At 43.2% G+C, this 21549-nt stretch overlaps 1 protein-coding gene across 3 annotated transcripts in view; it reads left to right on the top strand.

Annotated features, from left to right (window-relative positions):
• Positions 1 to 21549, top strand: part of RNGTT (RNA guanylyltransferase and 5'-phosphatase) — a 584571-nt gene that overhangs the window by 3401 nt on the left and 559621 nt on the right. For 2 of the 3 annotated variants that reach the window (XM_073675691.1, XM_073675693.1), the window contains exons 1-3: positions 7293 to 7556; positions 16535 to 16644; positions 18115 to 18218. In XM_073675691.1, the coding sequence (XP_073531792.1) occupies positions 7493 to 7556; positions 16535 to 16644; positions 18115 to 18218 (278 nt within the window). In that variant the 5' untranslated portion in view covers positions 7293 to 7492. Of the gene's footprint in view, positions 1 to 7292; positions 7557 to 16534; positions 16645 to 18114; positions 18219 to 21549 lie in introns of those variants that run through there. The other variant, XM_073675692.1, reaches the window with a different exon arrangement.

Here is a 21549-nt window from a genome sequence, read left to right as displayed (position 1 = left end):
GTGGCCTAAGACGCTGCTTTTTTGACACAGCAAAAATATGCAGCATTAAAAACTCATTGGGTGCACACAGACCGCTTGTGACTACTTTCCTGTTAAAAGCCACTATCAAACTCTGAAAGCAGCATTAACAGCGCAACGGCATGTGGGCACGTTATTCTATGCGCTCCTCGGTGCCCCCCATGATGTGATCATGGGACGGTGATGGGTTGCTATGACAGCCGTGGGTCTGTTGAAGATCTCCATGCCTGTCATCATGCCTGTAGCCGGGCTTCAAAGGAGACTGTGATTTTTACTATATGCAGCAATACTGTGGTATTGTTGTATAAAGTACAAGTCCTCTAAGAAGAATAAATACAGTAAAAAGTTTAAAAAAAAGTTCCAATCCCCCCATTAAAAATGAAAATAAAAAATGTAAAAATACAGGTGATATCGCTGCATCCAGAAATGTTCGATCTATCAAAATATAAAAAAACACGATTGGAAAACACAGTCAACAATTCAAAATATCAAAATGTTGTTTTTTTTGGTCGCTGCAATACCCCCTCAAAATGCTGTAAGACTGAAAACTGAAAGCATTACGGGTTTTGAAATATGGCAACACAATAAAAAATTTTCTTTTCAAATGTCTGATTTTTTTTGTCACCACTAAAATACTACAAAACTAGACATGCTTGGTATTGCCGTAATCATACTGATGAGCAGAACCATATTGCCAGGTCATTTTTACAACACAATGTACGCTGTAAAAATAATTCCCAATAAACTATCAAAATTGCATTTTGTTTTTGCGATTTCACCGCCCTTGGAATTTTTTTCCCATTTTCCAGTACACTATGTGGTGGAATGAATGTAGAAAAAAGAATCAGAGCTTAGCACGCTTTATAGGTTGGAAGTCCATGGGAGGAAAACCGGTGGCTGCCATGACTCCAGCTGGTGTGGCTCAGCAACATTAGAAAAGTGAAAAGAGCGGCACTTCCAGAGGTAAAATTAAAGCACTATTTTATTTCTTTATACCATAAAACCCGACATAAAAAGCTAAAAAACTGACGCATTTTTGGTGTCCTAGACGCCCTTAATCTTAGCATAGTAATGAAATGACAATGGTCCTGTTTTACACTAAACACAGCCAGTCACAGAGAGGCTGAAAATAACGTGTAATTAGCAGGTATATTATTCCATAGTTTGCCAAAAACACACAAAGGGATTTTACCTCCGCCCCTACGACCAATTATTTCAGGAATAGGGTCCCTGAATGAGGGACTCAGTAAATGGTTGGACAACCATTTGCAACCACTAACTACCAGAACACCGTTTTTTTTTTTTAAAGATAGCACTTCGGTCCTTCGACAATTTGATGAATTTTCATGGAAGGGGGATACACTTTTGCCACACTAGATGTGGCTAATTTGCATTCCTGTATTCCGCATTCACTTGCAGCTACAGCTGTCCAATACCATCTAGTACATATTCTAGTGATCACAAACATTATATTATTACTGTGTTATACTATCTGCTGAAGCACAACTATTTCATGTTCAATTCTACATTTTTTTTTTTGCAAACAGTTGGAGCACCAATGGGTGCTAAATTCTCCCTCACCATACTGTATATGGCACGGTGGGAGGAGAAATTCATTTTTCACCCTGACAACCCCTTCTCCACCCACATCAGGTGGTATGGTCGCTACGCGGACGATCTCCTCCTGGTGTGGGTGGGAAGCACATTGGAATTCTCTGAATTTGATCTATATCTAAATGACAACACATGCAATTTGAAGTTCACAGCTGATCCACTTTCCAATCAAATTTCAATTCTGGACGTTTTCCTCGGAGATTGCATTGCCGATCGTGTACATACATCTTTACACAGGAACAGTATATCAGGCAATACCATTCTCCAATCGACAAGCTGTCACCCCAAACATACTACTAGAGCCATCCCCTATGGAGAAATGTTACATGCTAAATGCATTTGTTCAGACGACAACAGCTTCCTTGGGGAGAGTAATGTTGTACATAACAGATTGCGAGAAAGGGGATATGGAAGTCATTTGATTCAAGGTGCATTCATCAAAGTAAAAAAACAAAACAAGAAATCAACTCCAATATTCCACCAAATATGAACTATGACGCATCTGTTACTTTTTCCACATCCTACAATATAATCAAGTCAAAAATATTATCCCTAAAAAATCTTCCAGTTATCAACCAAGATGACACATTTAGAAAAATCATATCTCAGGGTTGCCGGTTTGTGGCAAAAAGAAGCCGGACCTTTGGCAACATGCTTTCTCCAAGCTTGCTCCAAAGTCCGACCAAAAAGACCCGTTGAGCTCTAGGTCTATTGGTATGACCAGAGGCAGGATGTTGAGGGCTGCATGTATTCGGTGATGTCCCACCAGCCCACCTAAATCTCCCCTGAAGAATCTTTTATGGGAGGAAACGTGTAGGGAGCATCCTACCTCCGAGTCTGATACAAGACCACTGGGTGAAATCTTTGAGCATGAACACACACCAGGATGAGTCTAATTACCTTTCGCTGCAAGACTGTGTGAGACTGTTCTAATTTGTACATGACAGCTATAACCCATAAGGGTCGCAGTATTGTTGCTTTTGCTATATAGACTCTAAGTTTTGGTATAAGCAAATCATGATCATTTCTATAAAAGGCACTTTATTCTCTAAGGCTGCGTGCCCACGTTGCGTATTACAAGTGTATATGCTGCGGAATTTCCGCAGCGTAAACGCTTGTAAAACGCATGTATATCCGCACCCCATGGTCCCCAATGGCATTCCGCAATGTTAATGCCCATGCTGCGGATTTTTCCGCAGCGTATATGCTGCGGTCAAAAATCCGCAGCATGTTCATTAATTTTGCGTTTCCGCATGCGGAATCAATGTGCGGATGGTACCCAAGTCTGGGGGAGAGGAGACTCTCCTCCATACCTGGGTACCAAAGAACCTGTAAAAAAAAGAATAAAATAAAGTTTATACTTATCTTCTGATGTTTTCCCTCCGTCGCGCTGTTGTGTGAAGGACCTGCCACGTCATTGAGTCATATGACCCATCACATGACTCAATGACGTCACCGCAGGTCCTGCACACAACAGCGTGAGCAGCTCAAGACTCCGGACGGGGCAGAGAATGCATCGGTAGGTGAGTATAAACTTTATTTTTTACCATTCTGATTCTTTTTTTTTTAACTATTACTTGGTCACACTATATAAATCCATGCCGGTTGCATGGATTTATATAGTGTGAACAAGTTGTCAAGCACTTTTCCAAGTGATGCTTAAATCACTTGGAGAAGCGCTTGATAACCCGCATGCGGAAATGCATGCAAAGACGCCTCACAAACGCTTCTACCTGGCGGGAAAACCGCATGTAAAATCCGCATGCGATTTTCCCGCCAGGGAGAAGCGTAAAAAATATGCTTCAGTTCCGCAACGTGGGCACTTAGCCTAAGGGTTGCCATGTCAGTGCTATATGTGTGATCTTAAGCTTGCACTTTAGTTATGTATGCATAGACCAACGTGAATTGGTTACACCTATGATGATTGTATGATATTTATTTGGTGTAACATGCACTTTATGTGACATTTCACGGTTATCACACTACTTTTTTATGGCAGAAAGATAAATTGTATGGTATCTGCCCTCTAATCTATGTATTCCTTTATGGTTACGGACCGTGGGTCTTATTCCTCCATGGTGTGATTAGTTGTTGAAACTGAAAATATTGACTTACATACCTCTGGTAGGGTGACCTACTTTTGGATTTCTTTCATGTGTGCATAATTGTTCCATCTTTGGATTAGAGAGATCCTTTGATAGTTGATACTTCTCTGGTCCTTTTAGTATTTTTTATTATATTGTTTCTTTTAATCTATGTCTATTAAAAGTTATATTTTAATACCACTTAGCTATTATACCTGAACAATTAATAGTGGTTGCTGTATCCCCTATTGCGGTTACATATTGTTTCTATTATACCTTTTCTCTGATTGTTCCTCACCTGGTTTTGGCTCCCACTTCTGAGAAAAAATACTGACCAAATATTGATAGTGGGGCTGTGGCCTTAGTCACATTCCGACAAGCTACTCTTCCTAATTCTCTCTGTGAGAAGCAGAAAGAAAAGCTCGTTGTCACGTGACCGTAAGTATGAAAATCGCATATGAGTGAAGTGGCCATGTGATGACAGATGGAACCTGCAAGCAGAGCTGAATCCTGACAGTGAGGATATTACATGCTGTTAGGATTGGCTGCTACAGGACTTTATTTTATAAAATAAGGGCTTGTCCAGGTTAGAGATGAAAGTCTGCAGTCACTGTATGTGACTGATGGCTTCTGAATTCTCACAGCGCATACACTGTGCACTTTTAGGATTCTCTGTTGCCGTGGCAAGAGTGGACGGTCATGTGAGCACAAGTATGAGATTTGTATACTTCTGGCCACATTCCGACTAGACGTGTCTGGCCTTGCTCAATTCATTTTCATTGAGTGAGGCCACACATGTCTAGTCGGCATGTGAACGCATGTATGTAAATTGCCGGCACCAGAGAATCCTGACAGCGTGCAGTGCGCACTGTGAGAATTCAGAAGTCTGTAGTCACATAGAATAACTGCAGACTCATCACAAATGTGGACAACGCCTTTAATGCTCATAACATAAAATATAAAAATGTCAGCATCACAAAAAACATTTACATCCAGGTACCTGATAGAACGAATCCAGAGACAATGTCATCTTTCTTTTCTTCCTCTTCTCCAGACGCCATGATGCCTTTTCTCATCTGCAGCCCGTCTCTGCAGACTTCCATCTTCTCTGGTCTTCTGCAGCACATCCCCACACAATGCCCTTAAAGATAAGAGTGTCATTATAATGCTCCTGAATAAAAATATCTGCCCTACGCTGAGCCCCTGAATAAATAATTGTCCCTTACTATATTCCCTGCACAAAATATGACCCCCACACTGTCCATCTTATGGTACATGCTCTCCACACTGCCTCCTCCTTTCCATACGGGGCCTCCTCTTCACACTGTCCTCTCACACTGTGTCCCCCCTATAGGGCCCAGTCTCTATACTGTGACCCCTCATCCCGCTCTCCCTCCTTGACTTACTGTCCCTTCCTGGCTGTGCCCTTACACTGTCCCCCATACTATACCCCCAACACTACTCAGTCTCTATTCTGTGCCCACTCACACTTTTCTTCCCTTGTACTGTCTCCTTACACATTTCCCCTAACTCCACATATTTCCTCCTCACACATCCCCTCAACTCCCCATACTGTGTCTGCAAACATCCCATCACCCCCGCTCCCCATATTGTGTCCGCACACATCCCATCACCTCTCAACTCCCCATACTGTGTCAGCACACATCCCATCACCCCCGCTCCCCATACTGTGTTGGCACACATCCCATCACCCCCGCTCCCCATACTGTGTTGGCACACATCCCATCACCCCCGCTCCCCATACTGTGTCGGCACACATCCCATCACCCCCGCTCCGCATACTGTGTTGGCACACATCCCATCACCCCCGCTCCCCATACTGTGTCGGCACACATCCCATCACCCCCCGCTCCCCATACTGTGTCGGCACACATCCCATCACCCCCGCTCCACATACTGTGTCCGCACACATCCCATCACCGTTGCTCCCCATACTGTGTCTGCACACATCCCATCACCCTTGCTCCCCATACTGTTTCCACACACATTTTTCTCCTTGCTTCCCATAATGTGTTTGCACCCACCCCCAACTCACTCCCCACAGATTAAATTCCCCCCCCTCGACACAGAATAAACCCCCCCCCCCCATTCTGAACCTTCGGTGTCTTCAGCTACAGGAGCACTTACCACCGACACTCTGCTCTCTTCTGGATGCCGGCGATCGACGTCAGCAGCGCGATCACATGACCTGATCACGCTGCTGACGTCTCTCTAAGCCGATGGTCAGAGCTTCAATTGTACTTGTGTCTGCAAGTTGAACGCTGGGAGCCGGCACACCACAGCTTCTCTGAGTGGGCTGTCAGCATGATGACAGCCTGCTCAGAGAACTGCTGAATCCCGGTCCGGGGGGCGGCAGAATGCAGCCGCTGGGGGAGACACCTGGGACTGCCGCATTTCTCCAAATGAGAAATACTGGAGATGGCAAACTGTTGAATGAAGGAGGCTGATGGACAGGTCTGGTCACATGCTCCTCCACTAAATGACAGTGTGAGAACAGGAGCGCTGTGCTGTGAGGAAGGCTGGAAAACAAGAGAACGGCGCTCACAAAGGACATTAATAATGAACCTGTAATAACCATTAGTAAGCCACACAAAATCATGTCCCCAGCATATCTAGTAGCATAAAGTGGATCACCCCTTAAAGTTTAAAGGGAATCTGTCAGTAGCAGTAACAGTCCTAGGCTGTCTACATGGGCACGCAAGACATAGAAAGCTGAATAAAATAGTACCTACTGACAGATTCCCTTGAATAGAAAATGTTAAAGGGAACCTGACAGCTGATTCAGGTGAGGAGAACAGGCACCTTGTGCTTGCCTTGATGTCCCAGCTATATGCAATGGGAGAGAACCTCCAATCAACAGGGCTCTTGGGTGCCACTTGGAAGCAGGCAAAATGCATAATGCTGAGGAAACCGTGGCACTCACCCTCCCTTAAAATGTCCTTTTATTCAAAAAAAAAGCTTAAAACACAGTGGCAGGAACGAAGCGACTCAAGGTGAGGAGGGGTGTTTAGCGCCGACTGACATACATGTGGGCAGCGTATAGCAGGCACAAGCTGCATGATCTCAGCCCTGCTCTCAGATGCAGCAGCACAATCCTGGAGACAAATCACCTTAGGCCTCAGCCATTTTTCCTCACTCCTTTTTCCCGTCTCTTCTGCCAAGCACTATAAGTTTACTAGGGCGTGAGTTTTGCAGGCTGCGTTGTAATCTGGAATCACCCGTCTGACAGGGGCCATCGTGTCCCAGACCAGAGAGGTACACGGCTGACAGCAGCAGTCACAGCATCATCAGTGGCCAGTGCTAGACCTAGCAGAGCAGCCTGCACGGACACCAATCCTGAGCACGGCAGAGAGATAGAGGCAGCCACCACCTGTGCCTTGTTTACCCTCACTCCCCGGTGTGTACTCTGAGGGATTGGGACACAACCCCAGCTAGTAGCCTCCTGTCCTGCAGCTCCTCAGTTGCTCCCTAGATGTCACCCTCCTACGCCCCCCCCCCGTGTAGGATTTCCACCGGAAGTGTCCCCATCCCGGAAGTACCCTCCTGAAGGTTGGTGCCGCTGTGCATTGTGGGCCGAGTGCACTACTTTGAATGGGGTTTGCGAGACGCGGGATCCCGGTGGGAGCCCTGTTCCGTTACGTAAGGCGGTGACGTCACTGTGTGAGCTCGCCGCTGTGAGTGGTTCTGGGAGGGGTCACGTGACGGCTGAGCCTCCAGGAACAATAATATCAGTGTAATCTCCTGGCTCCATCAGCATGGCTCATAACAAGATACCACCCAGGTGGCTGAACTGCCCTCGCAGGGGACAGCCGGTGGCAGGTAAATGGCTGCAGCAGGGCGCGAGTGGGGTGACACTACACACTGTGGGTGTCATCATGTCTGCATCTGCCTGCCTTCTCAGATCAGGGCATAGCCTCTCCGCCAGGAAGCCTACCCCGTCACGTGTCGGCTGCTTCCCAGACCCTGCCACCCCGTGCTGACACAGCTGCCGCTGTACACTGTGCAGGCAGGGTGGCTGGTAAGCACGTGTGCACAGGCTGCCCGGGCATGCTTCATGGCAGGACAGCTGTGTACGGGATGGTTGGGCACTGTGTGCAGGGGTATACAGCTACATGGTGGCTGCTCACAGTAGTCAGAAAGCCCATCACTGTGTACTGAAGACTTACAGCACTTGTACACTCCAGTCCACGCCTCACAGCTATCAAGAGCTCTGTTTAGTGTCATGGGACATCTGTGTTTACATTCCACAAACAGCCCACCCTGTCCCACTCCTGCTTACAGCTGAGAGTTTGGTCCAATGGTGTCAAGGTTAGCTAAGGCTCTGGAAACAAGTACATCTACCCCCCATGGCTACAATGTAGCTGTGTACTGAAGATACAATGTATCACGCCTTGTAGATTCTGTCAGCAGACAAGTGAAGCATGGATTTTTTTCAGCTTCTGGGTGCTGGCAGCAAACAAGTGAAGCATGGATTCCTTCAGCCTCTGGATGCTGGCAGCAAACTAGTGAAGCATGGATTCCTTCAGCCTCTGGATGCTGGCAGCAAACTAGTGAAGCATGGATTCCTTCAGCATCTGGATGCTGGCAGCAAACAAGTGAAGCATGGATTCCTTCAGCCTCTGGATGCTGGCAGCAAACAAGTGAAGCATGGATTCCATCAGCCTCTGGATGCTGGCAGCAAACAAGTGAAGCATGGATTTTTTCAGCTTCTGGATGCTGGCAGCAAACAAGTGAAGCATGGGTTCCTTCAGCCTCTGGATGCTGGCAGCAAACAAGTGAAGCATGGGTTCCTTCAGCCTCTGGATGCTGGCAGCAAACAAGTGAAGCATGGGTTCCTTCAGCCTCTGGATGCTGGCAGCAAACAAGTGAAGCATGGATTCCTTCAGTCTCTGGATGCTGGCAGCAAACTAGTGAAGCATGGATTCCTTCAGCCTCTGGATGCTGGCAGCAAACTAGTGAAGCATGGATTCCTTCAGCCTCTGGATGCTGGCAGCAAACAAGTGAAGCATGGATTCCATCAGCCTCTGGATGCTGGCAGCAAACAAGTGAAGCATGGATTCCATCAGCCTCTGGATGCTGGCAGCAAACAAGTGAAGCATGGATTCCTTCAGCCTCTGGATGCTGGCAGCAAACAAGTGAAGCATGGATTCCATCAGCCTCTGGATGCTGGCAGCAAACAAGTGAAGCATGGATTTTTTCAGCTTCTGGATGCTGGCAGCAAACAAGTGAAGCATGGGTTCCTTCAGCCTCTGGATGCTGGCAGCAAACAAGTGAAGCATGGGTTCCTTCAGCCTCTGGATGCTGGCAGCAAACAAGTGAAGCATGGATTCCTTCAGCCTCTGGATGCTGGCAGCAAACTAGTGAAGCATGGATTCCTTCAGCCTCTGGATGCTGGCAGCAAACTAGTGAAGCATGGATTCCTTCAGCCTCTGGATGCTGGCAGCAAACTAGTGAAGCATGGATTCCTTCAGCCTCTGGATGCTGGCAGCAAACTAGTGAAGCATGGATTCCTTCAGCCTCTGGATGCTGGCAGCAAACTAGTGAAGCATGGATTCCTTCAGCCTCTGGATGCTGGCAGCAAACAAGTGAAGCATGGATTCCATCAGCCTCTGGATGCTGGCAACAAACAAGTGAAGCATGGATTCCTTCAGCCTCTGGATGCTGGCAGCAAACAAGTGAAGCATGGATTCCTTCAGCCTCTGGATGCTGGCAGCAAACAAGTGAAGCATGGATTCCTTCAGCCTCTGGATGCTGGCAGCAAACAAGTGAAGCATGAAGAGCTGAAGCACAAGGTTTATTAGTAGGTAGATACGTAGAAAAACAAAATCTGTGCTACAAGTAAAAAGAAAGCTGATGTAATCATCAGTTGTGCCTGCAGCAGACTGTGCTACGTTGATAGGATCTGGGCTACTTTCACATATTCATATCCATTTTTCCATCTAAAAAATAACAGACTTTTTTAATACACATTGAATCTTAGCAATAGATCAGTTAAAAATTGATGAAAAACAGATGAAAGACGGAAGAACACAGTATGTCTTTCATGTTTCATTTGTTTTAGGCAACGTTCACGCGTTCAGTATTTGGTTCATATTTGACATTAGTATTTGTAAGCCAAAACCAGGAGTGGGACAGTCAGAGGAAAAGTATAATAAACACGTCACCACTTCTGTATTTTTAATAACGGATGTGTTAATGCAGTGTTAAAAGGAACCTGTCATGTTGTAAATGCAATAAATCTGTGGACCGTACGGTATAGAGAAGATGAGCAGAATATCGGATTATTGGAAAAGATTCAGCACAACTTGTACTTTATTCAGTGAAATCCTTGGTGTTTGTATACATATGTACAGTGGGCGGTCCTACTAGTGATTGACAGCTATCTCTGAATGCTCAGTCAACTCTCAATCACTGAATAGGACCGCGCACTGGACTCGTATCAAAACAAACACCAGGGATATATATATTTATTTATTTTATGCTTTATATTTTTCTTTTGTCATATCCCCAAAAAATGATTACACCGCAAGGTGAAGTATAGCAATGTTTTGGGTAATGTTCCCTTCATCATCCTGTGAGTGAGATATGCATGGAATGTACTGCTTGGACGATAAAGGGACACATCCACTTGTACCAGTATGTGAAGGGATGGACTCGCTGGACTGTCTAGGGATCCAGAGAGAGAGTGTGAAAATTACTTTTACCCATAGGAGAAAGGATCCAGTGGTACAAAAAGCAGTGGATGTATAGGAATGCATTGTATATAGAATGGTGTAGCTGAAATACATACATATATATATATATAAAAATTTATTACAGACCAAAAGTTTGGACACACCTCATTTAAAGATTTTTCTGTATTTTCATGACTGAAAATTGTACATTCGCACTGAAGGCATCAAAACTATGAGTTAACAAATGAGGAATTACATACTTAACAAAAAAGTGTGAAACAACTGAAAATATGTCTTATATTCTAGGTTCTTCAAAGTAGCCACCTTTTGCTTTGATGACTGCTTTGCACACTCTTGACATTCTCTTGATGAGCTTCAAGAGGTAGTCACTGGAAATGGTCTTCCAACAATCTTGAAGGAGTTCCCAGAGATGCTTAGCACTTGCTGGCCCTTTGCCTTCACTCTGCGGTCCAGCTCACCCCAAACCATCTCAATTGGGTTCAGGTCTGGTGGCTGTGGAGGCCAGGTCATCTGGAGTAGCACCCAATCACTCTCCTATTTGGTCAAATAGCCCTTACACAGCCTGGAGGTGTGTTTGGGGTCATTGTCCTGTTGAAAAATAAATAATGGTCCAACTAAACGCAAACCTGATGGAATAGCATGCCGCTGCAAGATGCTGTGGTAGCCATGCTGGTTCAGTATGCCTTCAATTTTGAATAAATCCCCAACAGTGTCACCAGCAAAGCACCCCCACACCATCACACCGCCTCCTCCATGCTTCACGGTGGGAACCAGGCATGTAGAGTCCACCCGTTCACCTTTTCTGCGTCTCACAAAGACACGGTGGTTGGAACCAAAGATCTCAAATTTGGACTCATCAGACCAAAGCACAGATTTCCACTGGTCTAATGTCCATTCCTTGTGTTCTTTAGCCCAAACAAGTCTCTTCTGCTTGTTGCCTGTCCTTAGCAGTGGTTTCCTAGCAGCTATTTTACCATGAAGGCCTGCTGCACAAAGTCTCCTCTTAACAGTTGTTGTAGAGATGTGTCTGCTGCTAGAACTCTGTGTGGCATTGACCTGGTCTCTAATCTGAGCTGCTGTTAACCTGCGATTTCTGAGGCTGGTGACTCGGATAAACTTATCCTCAGAAGCAGAGGTGACTCTTGGTCTTCCTTTCCTGGGGCGGTCCTCATGTGAGCCAGTTTCTTTGTAGCGCTTGATGGTTTTTGCAACTGCACTTGGGGACACTTTCGAAGTTTGCCCAATTTTTCGCTTTGACTGACCTTCATTTCTTAAAGTAATGATGGCCACTCGTTTTTCTTTACTTAGCTGCTTTCTTCTTGCCATAATACATATTCTAACAGTCTATTCAGTAAGACTATCAGCTGTGTATCCACCAGACTTCTGCACAACACAACTGATGGTCCCAACCCCATTTATAAGGCAAGAAATCCCACTTATTAAACCTGACAGGGCACACCTGTGAAGTGAAAACCATTTCCGGTGACTACCTCTTGAAGCTCATCAAGAGAATGCCAAGAGTGTGCAAAGCAGTCATCAAAGCAAAAGGTGGCTACTTTGAAGAATCTAGAATATAAGACATATTTTCAGTTGTTTCACACTTTTTTGTTAAGTATATAATTCCACATGTGTTAATTCATAGTTTTGATGCCTTCAGTGTGAATGTACAATTTTCATAGTCAGGAAAATACAGAAAAATCTTTAAATGAGAAGGTGTGTCCAAACTTTTGGTCTGTACTGTGTATGTATGTATGTATGTATGTATGTGTGTGTGTGTGTGTGTGTGTGTGTGTGTGTATATATATATATATATATATATATATATATATATATATATATATATATATATATATATATATATATATATATATATATATATATATATATATATATATATATATATATATATATATATATATATATATATATATAATATTTTTTTTAAGTGTATAGAAAACGTTAGAGTCTCTGCACAATCAATTCCAATGCATTCTTATAGTGCCACGTATCGGACATATGTATACGTATATCAGAAAATCCTTCTAAGGCCACGGTCCCACTATCAGTATTTGGTCAGTATTCAGTCAGTATTTTTTCTCTGGAGTGGGAGCCAAAACCAGGTGAGGAACAATCAGAGAAAAGGTATAATAGAAACAAGTCACCAATTCTGCATTTATCACCCACTCCTGGTTTTGGCTCCCACTCCTGAGAAAAAAATACTGAATACTGATAGCGGGGCTGTGGCCTAACATGTACTCTGAAAATGCAGTGTGAAAACATCCTGACTGTGTATATATGGTATAATGTGCAGTGTACCCTCTTTTTAGGGTTAGCCTTGAAATATAAAGTTATCTAGGCATATTGACGCATACCAGCATAACATCCGTAGAACAATATTTATGTGCGTGCAGTGTGAATGTTGTCTTACCTTTTCTCCTGATCTTGCTCATTCTTCATCATAGCGGTAATAATATAAAGTTTATTTAACGTGGCTTCCAGACTTAAGATATTCGGTTACGTCAGACCAGTGTGGGTCAGACACCAAGCACCCTTATTGATCAGCTGTTTTCAGTTCCAGCAGTGGCCAGAACCGCACGGCTTTGTTCACTGTGCAGGGGCTTTTGCTGTTCCCTGTTTCTGCAGTGGCCATTACACAGTAAATGGAATTGTGTTGTTCTGGCTTCACTTACTGTTTACATCCGACTATTTTTATTTTTTTTTACCATCAGCGCTTTGCTTATTGACATTATTCAGCGTTTACTTCCTTTAAGTTTCCTTTGGTCTCATATACCATATGTGAAAAGATCTTTGTGTTTCGCATTTGTTTGTAATATATAAATAACTCTCCACAGGGAGAAACGTTACCCATTAGACCGCACTAAGAAGCCTCTCATACTGCCAAATCAGATCTCATACTTTACACTGACGAGGGGCAATACCCCAAAAGACCGTCTCTGCAAATTGAGATTCTGCTTTAGCTTTTATCCTAAGTCATGTGGCAAGGCTTATTAAATTGTCGTGACTTTTAGGGATTGCTACTTCCAATAGATGGTACTAGAGTCTTCTTCCTCTCTAAAGAGGCAATTTGCATATTTAATATCCCAGAAGAGCATTGCAAAGCTTAGAAGCCTCCTCACGCTGGCATGCCACTCTCCACAAGGAGAAATGTTACCCCTTAGATCATACATACAAATGCGAAACGCGAAGATCTTTCCCATACGATACTCGAGACCAAAAGATATTCGTGTTTATATATATATATATATATATATATATATATATATATATATATATACATATACATATACACACATACACACATACACACATACACACATACACACACACATACACACACACACATTGGAATGAACAATGTGGTTTCTTTGAGAGCCCCATTTATTTTTACCAATCTCTCTAAACTTCCTTGTGCTTCACCTATACATGCTCACAGAATGCTCTATTCTTTGTCCTCAGTTATAGAGCTGTCATTGCTTGGCATTCAGAATGTAACCTCTTTTTTGTTAGGGAGCCTATTGTGTTATTTTGGGTAAATGCTTTGTTATAGAATGTTTTCTAGATGAAATGGTCCCAGGGCCAGAGGTAAGCCACATGCACAAACTGTGCTTTGGTGGTGGATTGCTGCTACAGAGTTTCTCTAGGCTAATACTGTTCCACCATTGTGGATGACATTTTAAGAAATCTCATCCAGAGTTGATGGGGCCTGTCCATTTATGTTGTATGTTTCTACAGTGAATTTCACATTTTGAACTGTGGCAAATTCCCAGCATTTCCACAACAAAATCTGCTCAAATTTGTGCCGATTTTGTTGATTTAAACTTCTTTGTGAGTCCTCCAGTGAAAATCACCCATGTGCAAGTGCCCTAAAAATAGAGATGTCCATACCAGCCTATCATTTGTAAAGACGTTTTCCAGGCTACATCAAGTTTTCAAAACGGTTTAGCTTGCCAAATCTTAAATGTGTACTATGCCCATTGTTAGGATTTGGCTCTGCTTGCCCTATTGAGCAATGAGTCACGTAAACATAAAGGGCTTGTCCACTACTAGGACAACCCCCTCTTGATCTACATGTTTTGTGCCAATAAAATAAAAAATCTTATACTCACCTCCCATGCCGGCGCCGTTCCAGCGGTATCAGCACTCCTGTTCCCGGGGCTCTCATGCGGTTGTTATGACATGTGAGCCCGATGCCCAATCAGCGATGGTGTCATTGTCCCGGCCTTCGGACGTATTGAACATCAAGAGGAAGTAAGAGATCAGCCGCAGCCCGGACTTCTTCTTGATGATCAATTTGTCCGAAGACGGAGACAGTAACGCCAGTGCTGATTGGACACCGGGCTCACGTATCATAACAACCTCACGGCAGCCCCATGACCACTAGTGCTGACACCACTGTGATGGCGTCAGGACGGGAGGTGAGTATAAGCTTTTTTTATTTTATCGGTGCCAAACATTTAGGTCAAGAAGGACAACCCCTTTAAGTATGCATATCACCAACTAGCTGATTCTCTCAAATATTGAGAAACACAGGAAGAGCTGTTAATTGACACATGAACGCACTTGCTCTCATGTGACGACTGCTCGAACCAGAAAGCAGAGCCAAATTCTGAAAATATCTTCTAGCTTGGTAAACCCCTTTTAACGTTCCCCTGAGTCGTAATAACTGGAAACTAGTTGTTTTAATCCACATATAAGAAAAATTATCCAGCTCACCTTCCAAGAGCTAAATATCCAAAATAGTTTGTGCCACATGATGGTCTAGTAGACTGTGCTGGAATCCCAGCACTTATCTTCAAAGATCAAAACAAATCTGAATCCTTTATTTCATAAGATTAAAATCCAACATAATATAAAAAAAAATCCCAAGTAGAAAAGAGTGGCCTCTCGAGCCTTAATCAGCTCCTTCTTTCTCATTTGTCTGCTAATGCTTATTCTTGAACCACAACATTCACTCCTCAACATTGAAACTACAACACCAAGAAGGAAAAATATTGGAATTATGGAAATCACAGGATTGATAGGCATGTTATTGATATGCAAATTCTGAAAGACTGGAAACAAGATTTTCAAAACCTATCGATTTATTTAGTAACAACTATGAGGGACACATGCAGAAATTTATGCACTTCCATGCCTTGTCATGGTATCAATGAGGTTATTCATGGCTGAATAATGTTCTGCCTCGCTGAATGTAACTGGGGCCACCTCATCAAGATCTGCTTCTGCCAACTTCCTTTGTAATTGCCGACCAGTGATGTCCCAGACATGCTTGTTGAGTGACATGTGCAGGAAATGGTAGCACTTTTATGCCAAGCAGACTACTCACAGGAGTATGAACAATATGTGGTCTGGCATTGTCGTGTTTGCAAACTGCTCCTGGGACACTGGAGAAATAGCCATAGTTCTGGTTAGACCACCAAATCAATGTAATGCTGAACTGGGATTTGACATCCGATGCATGATCAGTAGAGCAGGGACTAGCCCAGGTCCTGAAACGTTGGTCACTGATGACGCTTCGTATCCGGGAAGGGGCAGAGGCTGCGGCAGCATGCTCTGGGACTCTCAAACGAAGAGTCATCAAAAAGAAAGTCTAAAAAAATAAATAAAGCAGATAATGTAGTGAGGGAATGGTAGGAACTTTTTAATTTAATGTATATTAGAAAATAATTGGATTATGGCATTTAGATTAAAAATGTATTTGTTTCAGACGATCCCTTTAATGGATTAATTTACATGACTTGTTGCATTAACAGAATGTATTTAGAAGCTTCTCCAGCAGGCTTCTGATTAGGACTGGTGTTAATAACACCAGTCTTAATGACACTAAAAAGGAAGGTGCACTGGAAATGCGGAATTTACTATTTTTTTTTGCCATATTAGAAAAGTAAATCAAAGTTTGTGTGAAAAACTATATTAGTAATACTCTGGAGGCAGAAGAGGCATTTGTGTGAAGGTAATGTTCCAGCAGGCTAGTTTTATTGAAACTCCTGTTAGTCCTGGGTTTCCCTAATGGCTGTTTCAAGAGTTCATTTTTGGTAACTTTAGTAATGTCTCATTCGGATTTTTATGTTCTCTTTACAGGGAAATTCTTACCTTTAAAGACTATGCTGGGTCCCAAATATGATGATCAAGTGCCCGAGGAGAATCGTTTTCACCCGAGCATGCTGTCAAACTACTTGAAGAGTCTTAAGGTTTGAGAATTCTGCTGCTCTTTAGTTTTGATGACGAATCCTTGCATTGCAGATAGAATTAAGATGCTTTAATAACTGTAGATAAATTTACTTTGCTTTAAATTGCTTTAAATAGCTGTATTTGTAGTTCAACTCCAATCACCAAACACTTCCTATCATCTACTGTGGTTCTTCTTGGGCTCTATCATGGACTGGACCCCTATATGCAGTTGTGCCATATGTTGCCCACTTTATAACGTTTGCATTCATGTCTTACATATGAATCTTTGCCAAATTAGCTATTAGTAATACACTAGTTTTCTAATATCTGGGGACTTGTAATCATTTGTGTCTTATCAATCTTTGACTTTCATTTTCTTTACCACATAAACCCTTCTTTGTGCTGCCACTACTTGAGATACTTGACTAATTTCCTTGGGCTTCCTAGTACCTGAGCGAATAGTCTTAAGCCCTGATTCATCATTTGCGGTTTTTATTGTCTTGTAGTATTATTTTCCATTTTTTGGTACTAAATTCTTCAAAATGGCGCTCGCGATTCACGAATAGAAAAGTTTTATGTTGAACTGGTTTTTGCAATTATTTGACACCAAAGTCTCAGGTGTTGCGCAAAATACTGCAAAAATTGTGCTAAAATACTGGTGTACTCAGGAATGCACTAGGAGTGAAGGGGGTCTGGAGTGGAGTTGTGCCAATTTTTGTTTAAAAAGTCTCAATTGATGAATCAGATCAAAACATCTGGAATCTCTAAACTCTGCCCACGAAGCTGAAAACCAAAAATAGGTGAGCACGTAGAAAATAGACTTAAAAAAGAGGCAAATAGAATAATTAATTGGGTGCAAACAAAAAAAAAAAAAGGCACAAAACAAGACAAAAATACAAAAGAAATTAAGAATTTGGGCCATAACTTCTATTGTGTGTAACTCTTCTTCTTCTTCTTCTTCTTTCTTTTTCCCTACTGACAATGTTGACACCCTTTTAATAGGAACCTGTCATCTGAATAAAGCTGCTGGAACCACAGACAGCATAAATCGGACACATTCATCTATGTTTTAACCTGAAACGCTGCAGTTAACATGCTTTAAAAAGCTGATGGGGCGTCTTGGAAAGCTAGCTTGAGGCTGGTCCCTGGCAGCCTTTTTGTGTCCTGCTCCTCTTGACTGACAGGTCTCTTCCTATGTGTGTGCATAGGGGACTTGCCTCGTACCAGTTATGAGTTTTCCATTCCCGTAGCTCTTCACCAACGCAGTCAGTAATGCAGCAAGTGTCTGATTCATAGTGTCTGTGGTTCGGGGGGCATGAATCAGATGACCAGTTCCCATACACTAGATGTACTTTGGAATTACGGTGTATCGAATATTATGTATTTGTGCCTTATATTGCTGAAGAATTATAAAAATAAAGCTAAATAAGTCATGGTGAATTATGACCTGGGGAAAGTATGAATCATTTTCTATTTTTTTTCCTTTTCAGGTAAAAATGGGTCTTTTAGTTGATTTAACTAATACTACCAGGTTCTATGATCGGAATGATATTGAAAAGGAAGGAATAAAGTACATAAAGCTTCAGTGCAAAGGGTGAGTGTACATGTCTGATATAATAGTTGATGGTTATTTGTGTAAGACCATGTGCCAGGCTCACACACAGAATCTGCTTTAATTTTGTCGGAAATGTATGTGAATATTTTTTTTCATCATCTGTTTATACATTTTGGAAAATAATTACTCTATGTATATTCTTGATGCAGATACAACCTATTTTTTCTTTTATGAAGAGAGTCCAACAATCTTTATTGGAGAAGGATCCCTAAACCTTTGAGAACTGCGCATGTGGCTTTGTGGAAACCTCTATGCACAAGACTGTTTTATTTTTGAATAATATTTTGCTAATACTTTGCATATATTAAGGACCTCTTGGGTATAAAAAACTTAAAAAGTGACAGAAGATGAAATTAAAAGATTTTTCTCATTAACAAATCAGATGATTTCCCTCAATATTACAGGGATACAGATTTTAGTTCATTTTACCAGAGTGAGCGCAGAGGATTCCCTTCCCAGATACCAAATGTGACTGGAGAAGGATCTGATTTCATACATCATCTGAATGTGAATAGTAAATAAAGATTTGTGCTCAAGCCTAGCAGAATTTGGTCAGTTTCACCATTTTTGTCCAGATGCTGTTCCATAGAACATCATGAGAATTGATTCACCTATTTTCCTCAGAAATTCACAGAAGGTGGTTGGTAACCTAGGCAACGAGCAGTAAACAGTAAAATTAAAAATATCTCTGTTTGTAAGAACAGAGAAAATTGTTAGTCCAAAAATATGCTTCTGGTAATTATCAAACCCACTTTTTAGCAAGAAAAACTCTTGCTCACTTGCTAAAAAGGTGTGCTTCTTATATTCTTGAGATACCTATAAATCTTCCTTCTCAATCACTGAGAAAACTATTCAACTGCACAGTTCTCTCTTTCCTCCCAACAGCCTGACACTGCAGTCTGAACGGTTCAGGGCAGGAGAGAAGGCTACCGGGACCTACACTTCATTAAAATTTAATGGATGCTTAAAGGGGTTTTCCCATGACCAAAAGTTCATTTTAATCAATAGATATTGGAATAATAATAAGTTCCACAATTGGATGTGTTTAAAAAAAATGTCCCTGTGCTGAGATAATCTTATGAATGTGCCCCTGCTGTGTACTGTGTAATGGCTGTGTCTGACCGTACAGGAACATGATCTGATCATACCACATCTCCTGGACATGGGGGGTGGGGGAGTATACAGATAGGACAGCACAAGATCACAGCTGATAATTTTTGCGAGGTAAAATATTTCCCTGCCTGTTTTTAAACAATGTTTTACTTCACAGAAAGAATCATTTGCGATCCCGTGCTGTAATATCTGTGTACTCTTTTGCTTCCTCCACTGTCCAGGAGCTGTGGTATGATCAGACCATGTTCCTGCACGGTGAGACACAGCCATTACACAGCACACAGCAGGGGCACATTTATGAGATTATCTCAGCACAGGGACATTTTATTTAAACATCCAATTGTGGAACTTTATTATTATTATTATTATTATTATTCAAAGATCTATTGATTAAAATCAACTTTTGTTCGTGGGAAAACCACCTTAACATCTTGACTAGGTGAAGGACTTTTTATGCCTGAAATGAGGTTGTGTTGATAGAGCATAGCTGTGTGCGTGCTTGTAGCAGAGCGGTTTGTGTGTGTGAGTGTATATATAAACTGCAGAGCTTTGTGTGTATATACAGCTTCTAGCAGAGCTGTGTGTGTGTGTGTGCTTCTAGCAGAGCTGTGTGTGTGTGTGCTTCTAGCAGAGCTGTGTGTGTGTGTGTGCTTCTAGCAGAGCTGTGTGTGTGTGTGTGCTTCTAGCAGAGCTGTGTGTGTGTGTGCTTCTAGCAGAGCTGTGTGTGTGTGTGCTTCTAGCAGAGCTGTGTGTGTGTGTGCTTCTAGCAGAGCTGTGTGTGTGTGTGTGCTTCTAGCAGAGCTGTGTGTGTGTGTGTGCTTCTAGCAGAGCTGTGTGTGTGTGCTTCTAGCAGAGCTGTGTGTGTGTGCTTCTAGCAGAGCTGTGTGTGTGTGTGTGCTTCTAGCAGAGCTGTGTGTGTGTGTGTGTGTGTGTGCTTCTAGCAGAGCTGTGTGTGTGTGTGCTTCTAGCAGAGCTGTGTGTGTGTGTGCTTCTAGCAGAGCTGTGTGTGTGTGTGCTTCTAGCAGAGCTGTGTGTGTGTGTGCTTCTAGCAGAGCTGTGTGTGTGTGTGCTTCTAGCAGAGCTGTGTGTGTGTGTGTGTGCTTCTAGCAGAGCTGTGTGTGTGCTTCTAGCAGAGCTGTGTGTGTGTGCTTCTAGCAGAGCTGTGTGTGTGTGCTTCTAGCAGAGCTGTGTGTGTGTGCTTCTAGCAGAGCTGTGTGTGTGTGCTTCTAGCAGAGCTGTGTGTGTGTGCTTCTAGCAGAGCTGTGTGTGTGTGTGTGTGCTTCTAGCAGAGCTGTGTGTGTGTGCTTCTAGCAGAGCTGTGTGTGTGTGCTTCTAGCAGAGCTGTGTGTGTGCTTCTAGCAGAGCTGTGTGTGTGTGCTTCTAGCAGAGCTGTGTGTGTGTGCTTCTAGCAGAGCTGTGTGTGTGTGCTTCTAGCAGAGCTGTGTGTGTGTGTGCTTCTAGCAGAGCTGTGTGTGTGTGCTTCTAGCAGAGCTGTGTGTGTGTGTGTGCTTCTAGCAGAGCTGTGTGTGTGTGCTTCTAGCAGAGCTGTGTGTGTGTGTGTGCTTCTAGCAGAGCTGTGTGTGTGTGCTTCTAGCAGAGCTGTGTGTGTGTGCTTCTAGCAGAGCTGTGTGTGTGTGCTTCTAGCAGAGCTGTGTGTGTGTGTGTTTCTAGCAGAGCTGTGTGTGTGCTTCTAGCAGAGCTGTGTGTGTGTGTGTGTGTGCTTCTAGCAGAGCTGTGTGTGTGTGTGTGCTTCTAGCAGAGCTGTGTGTGTGTGTGCTTCTAGCAGAGCTGTGTGTGTGTGTGCTTCTAGCAGAGCTGTGTGTGTGTGTGTGCTTCTAGCAGAGCTGTGTGTGTGTGCTTCTAGCAGAGCTGTGTGTGTGTGTGTGCTTCTAGCAGAGCTGTGTGTGTGTGTGTGCTTCTAGCAGAGCTGTGTGTGTGTGTGCTTCTAGCAGAGCTGTGTGTGTGTGTGCTTCTAGCAGAGCTGTGTGTGTGTGTGCTTCTAGCAGAGCTGTGTGTGTGTGTGCTTCTAGCAGAGCTGTGTGTGTGTGTGCTTCTAGCAGAGCTGTGTGTGTGTGTGTGCGCTTCTAGCAGAGCTGTGTGTGTGTGTGCGCTTCTAGCAGAGCTGTGTGTGTGTGTGCGCTTCTAGCAGAGCTGTGTGTGTGTGCTTCTAGCAGAGCTGTGTGTGTGTGTGTGCTTC

This window comes from Phyllobates terribilis, unplaced genomic scaffold (genome assembly GCF_046119375.1).
Source record: "Phyllobates terribilis strain yellow unplaced genomic scaffold, ASM4611937v1 Scaffold_3__8_contigs__length_932513732, whole genome shotgun sequence".
In the NCBI taxonomy this organism is placed as follows: Eukaryota; Metazoa; Chordata; class Amphibia; order Anura; family Dendrobatidae; genus Phyllobates; species Phyllobates terribilis.
Note: the sequence above shows the minus strand (reverse complement) of the source record. Positions and strands in the feature narration are given on the sequence as shown.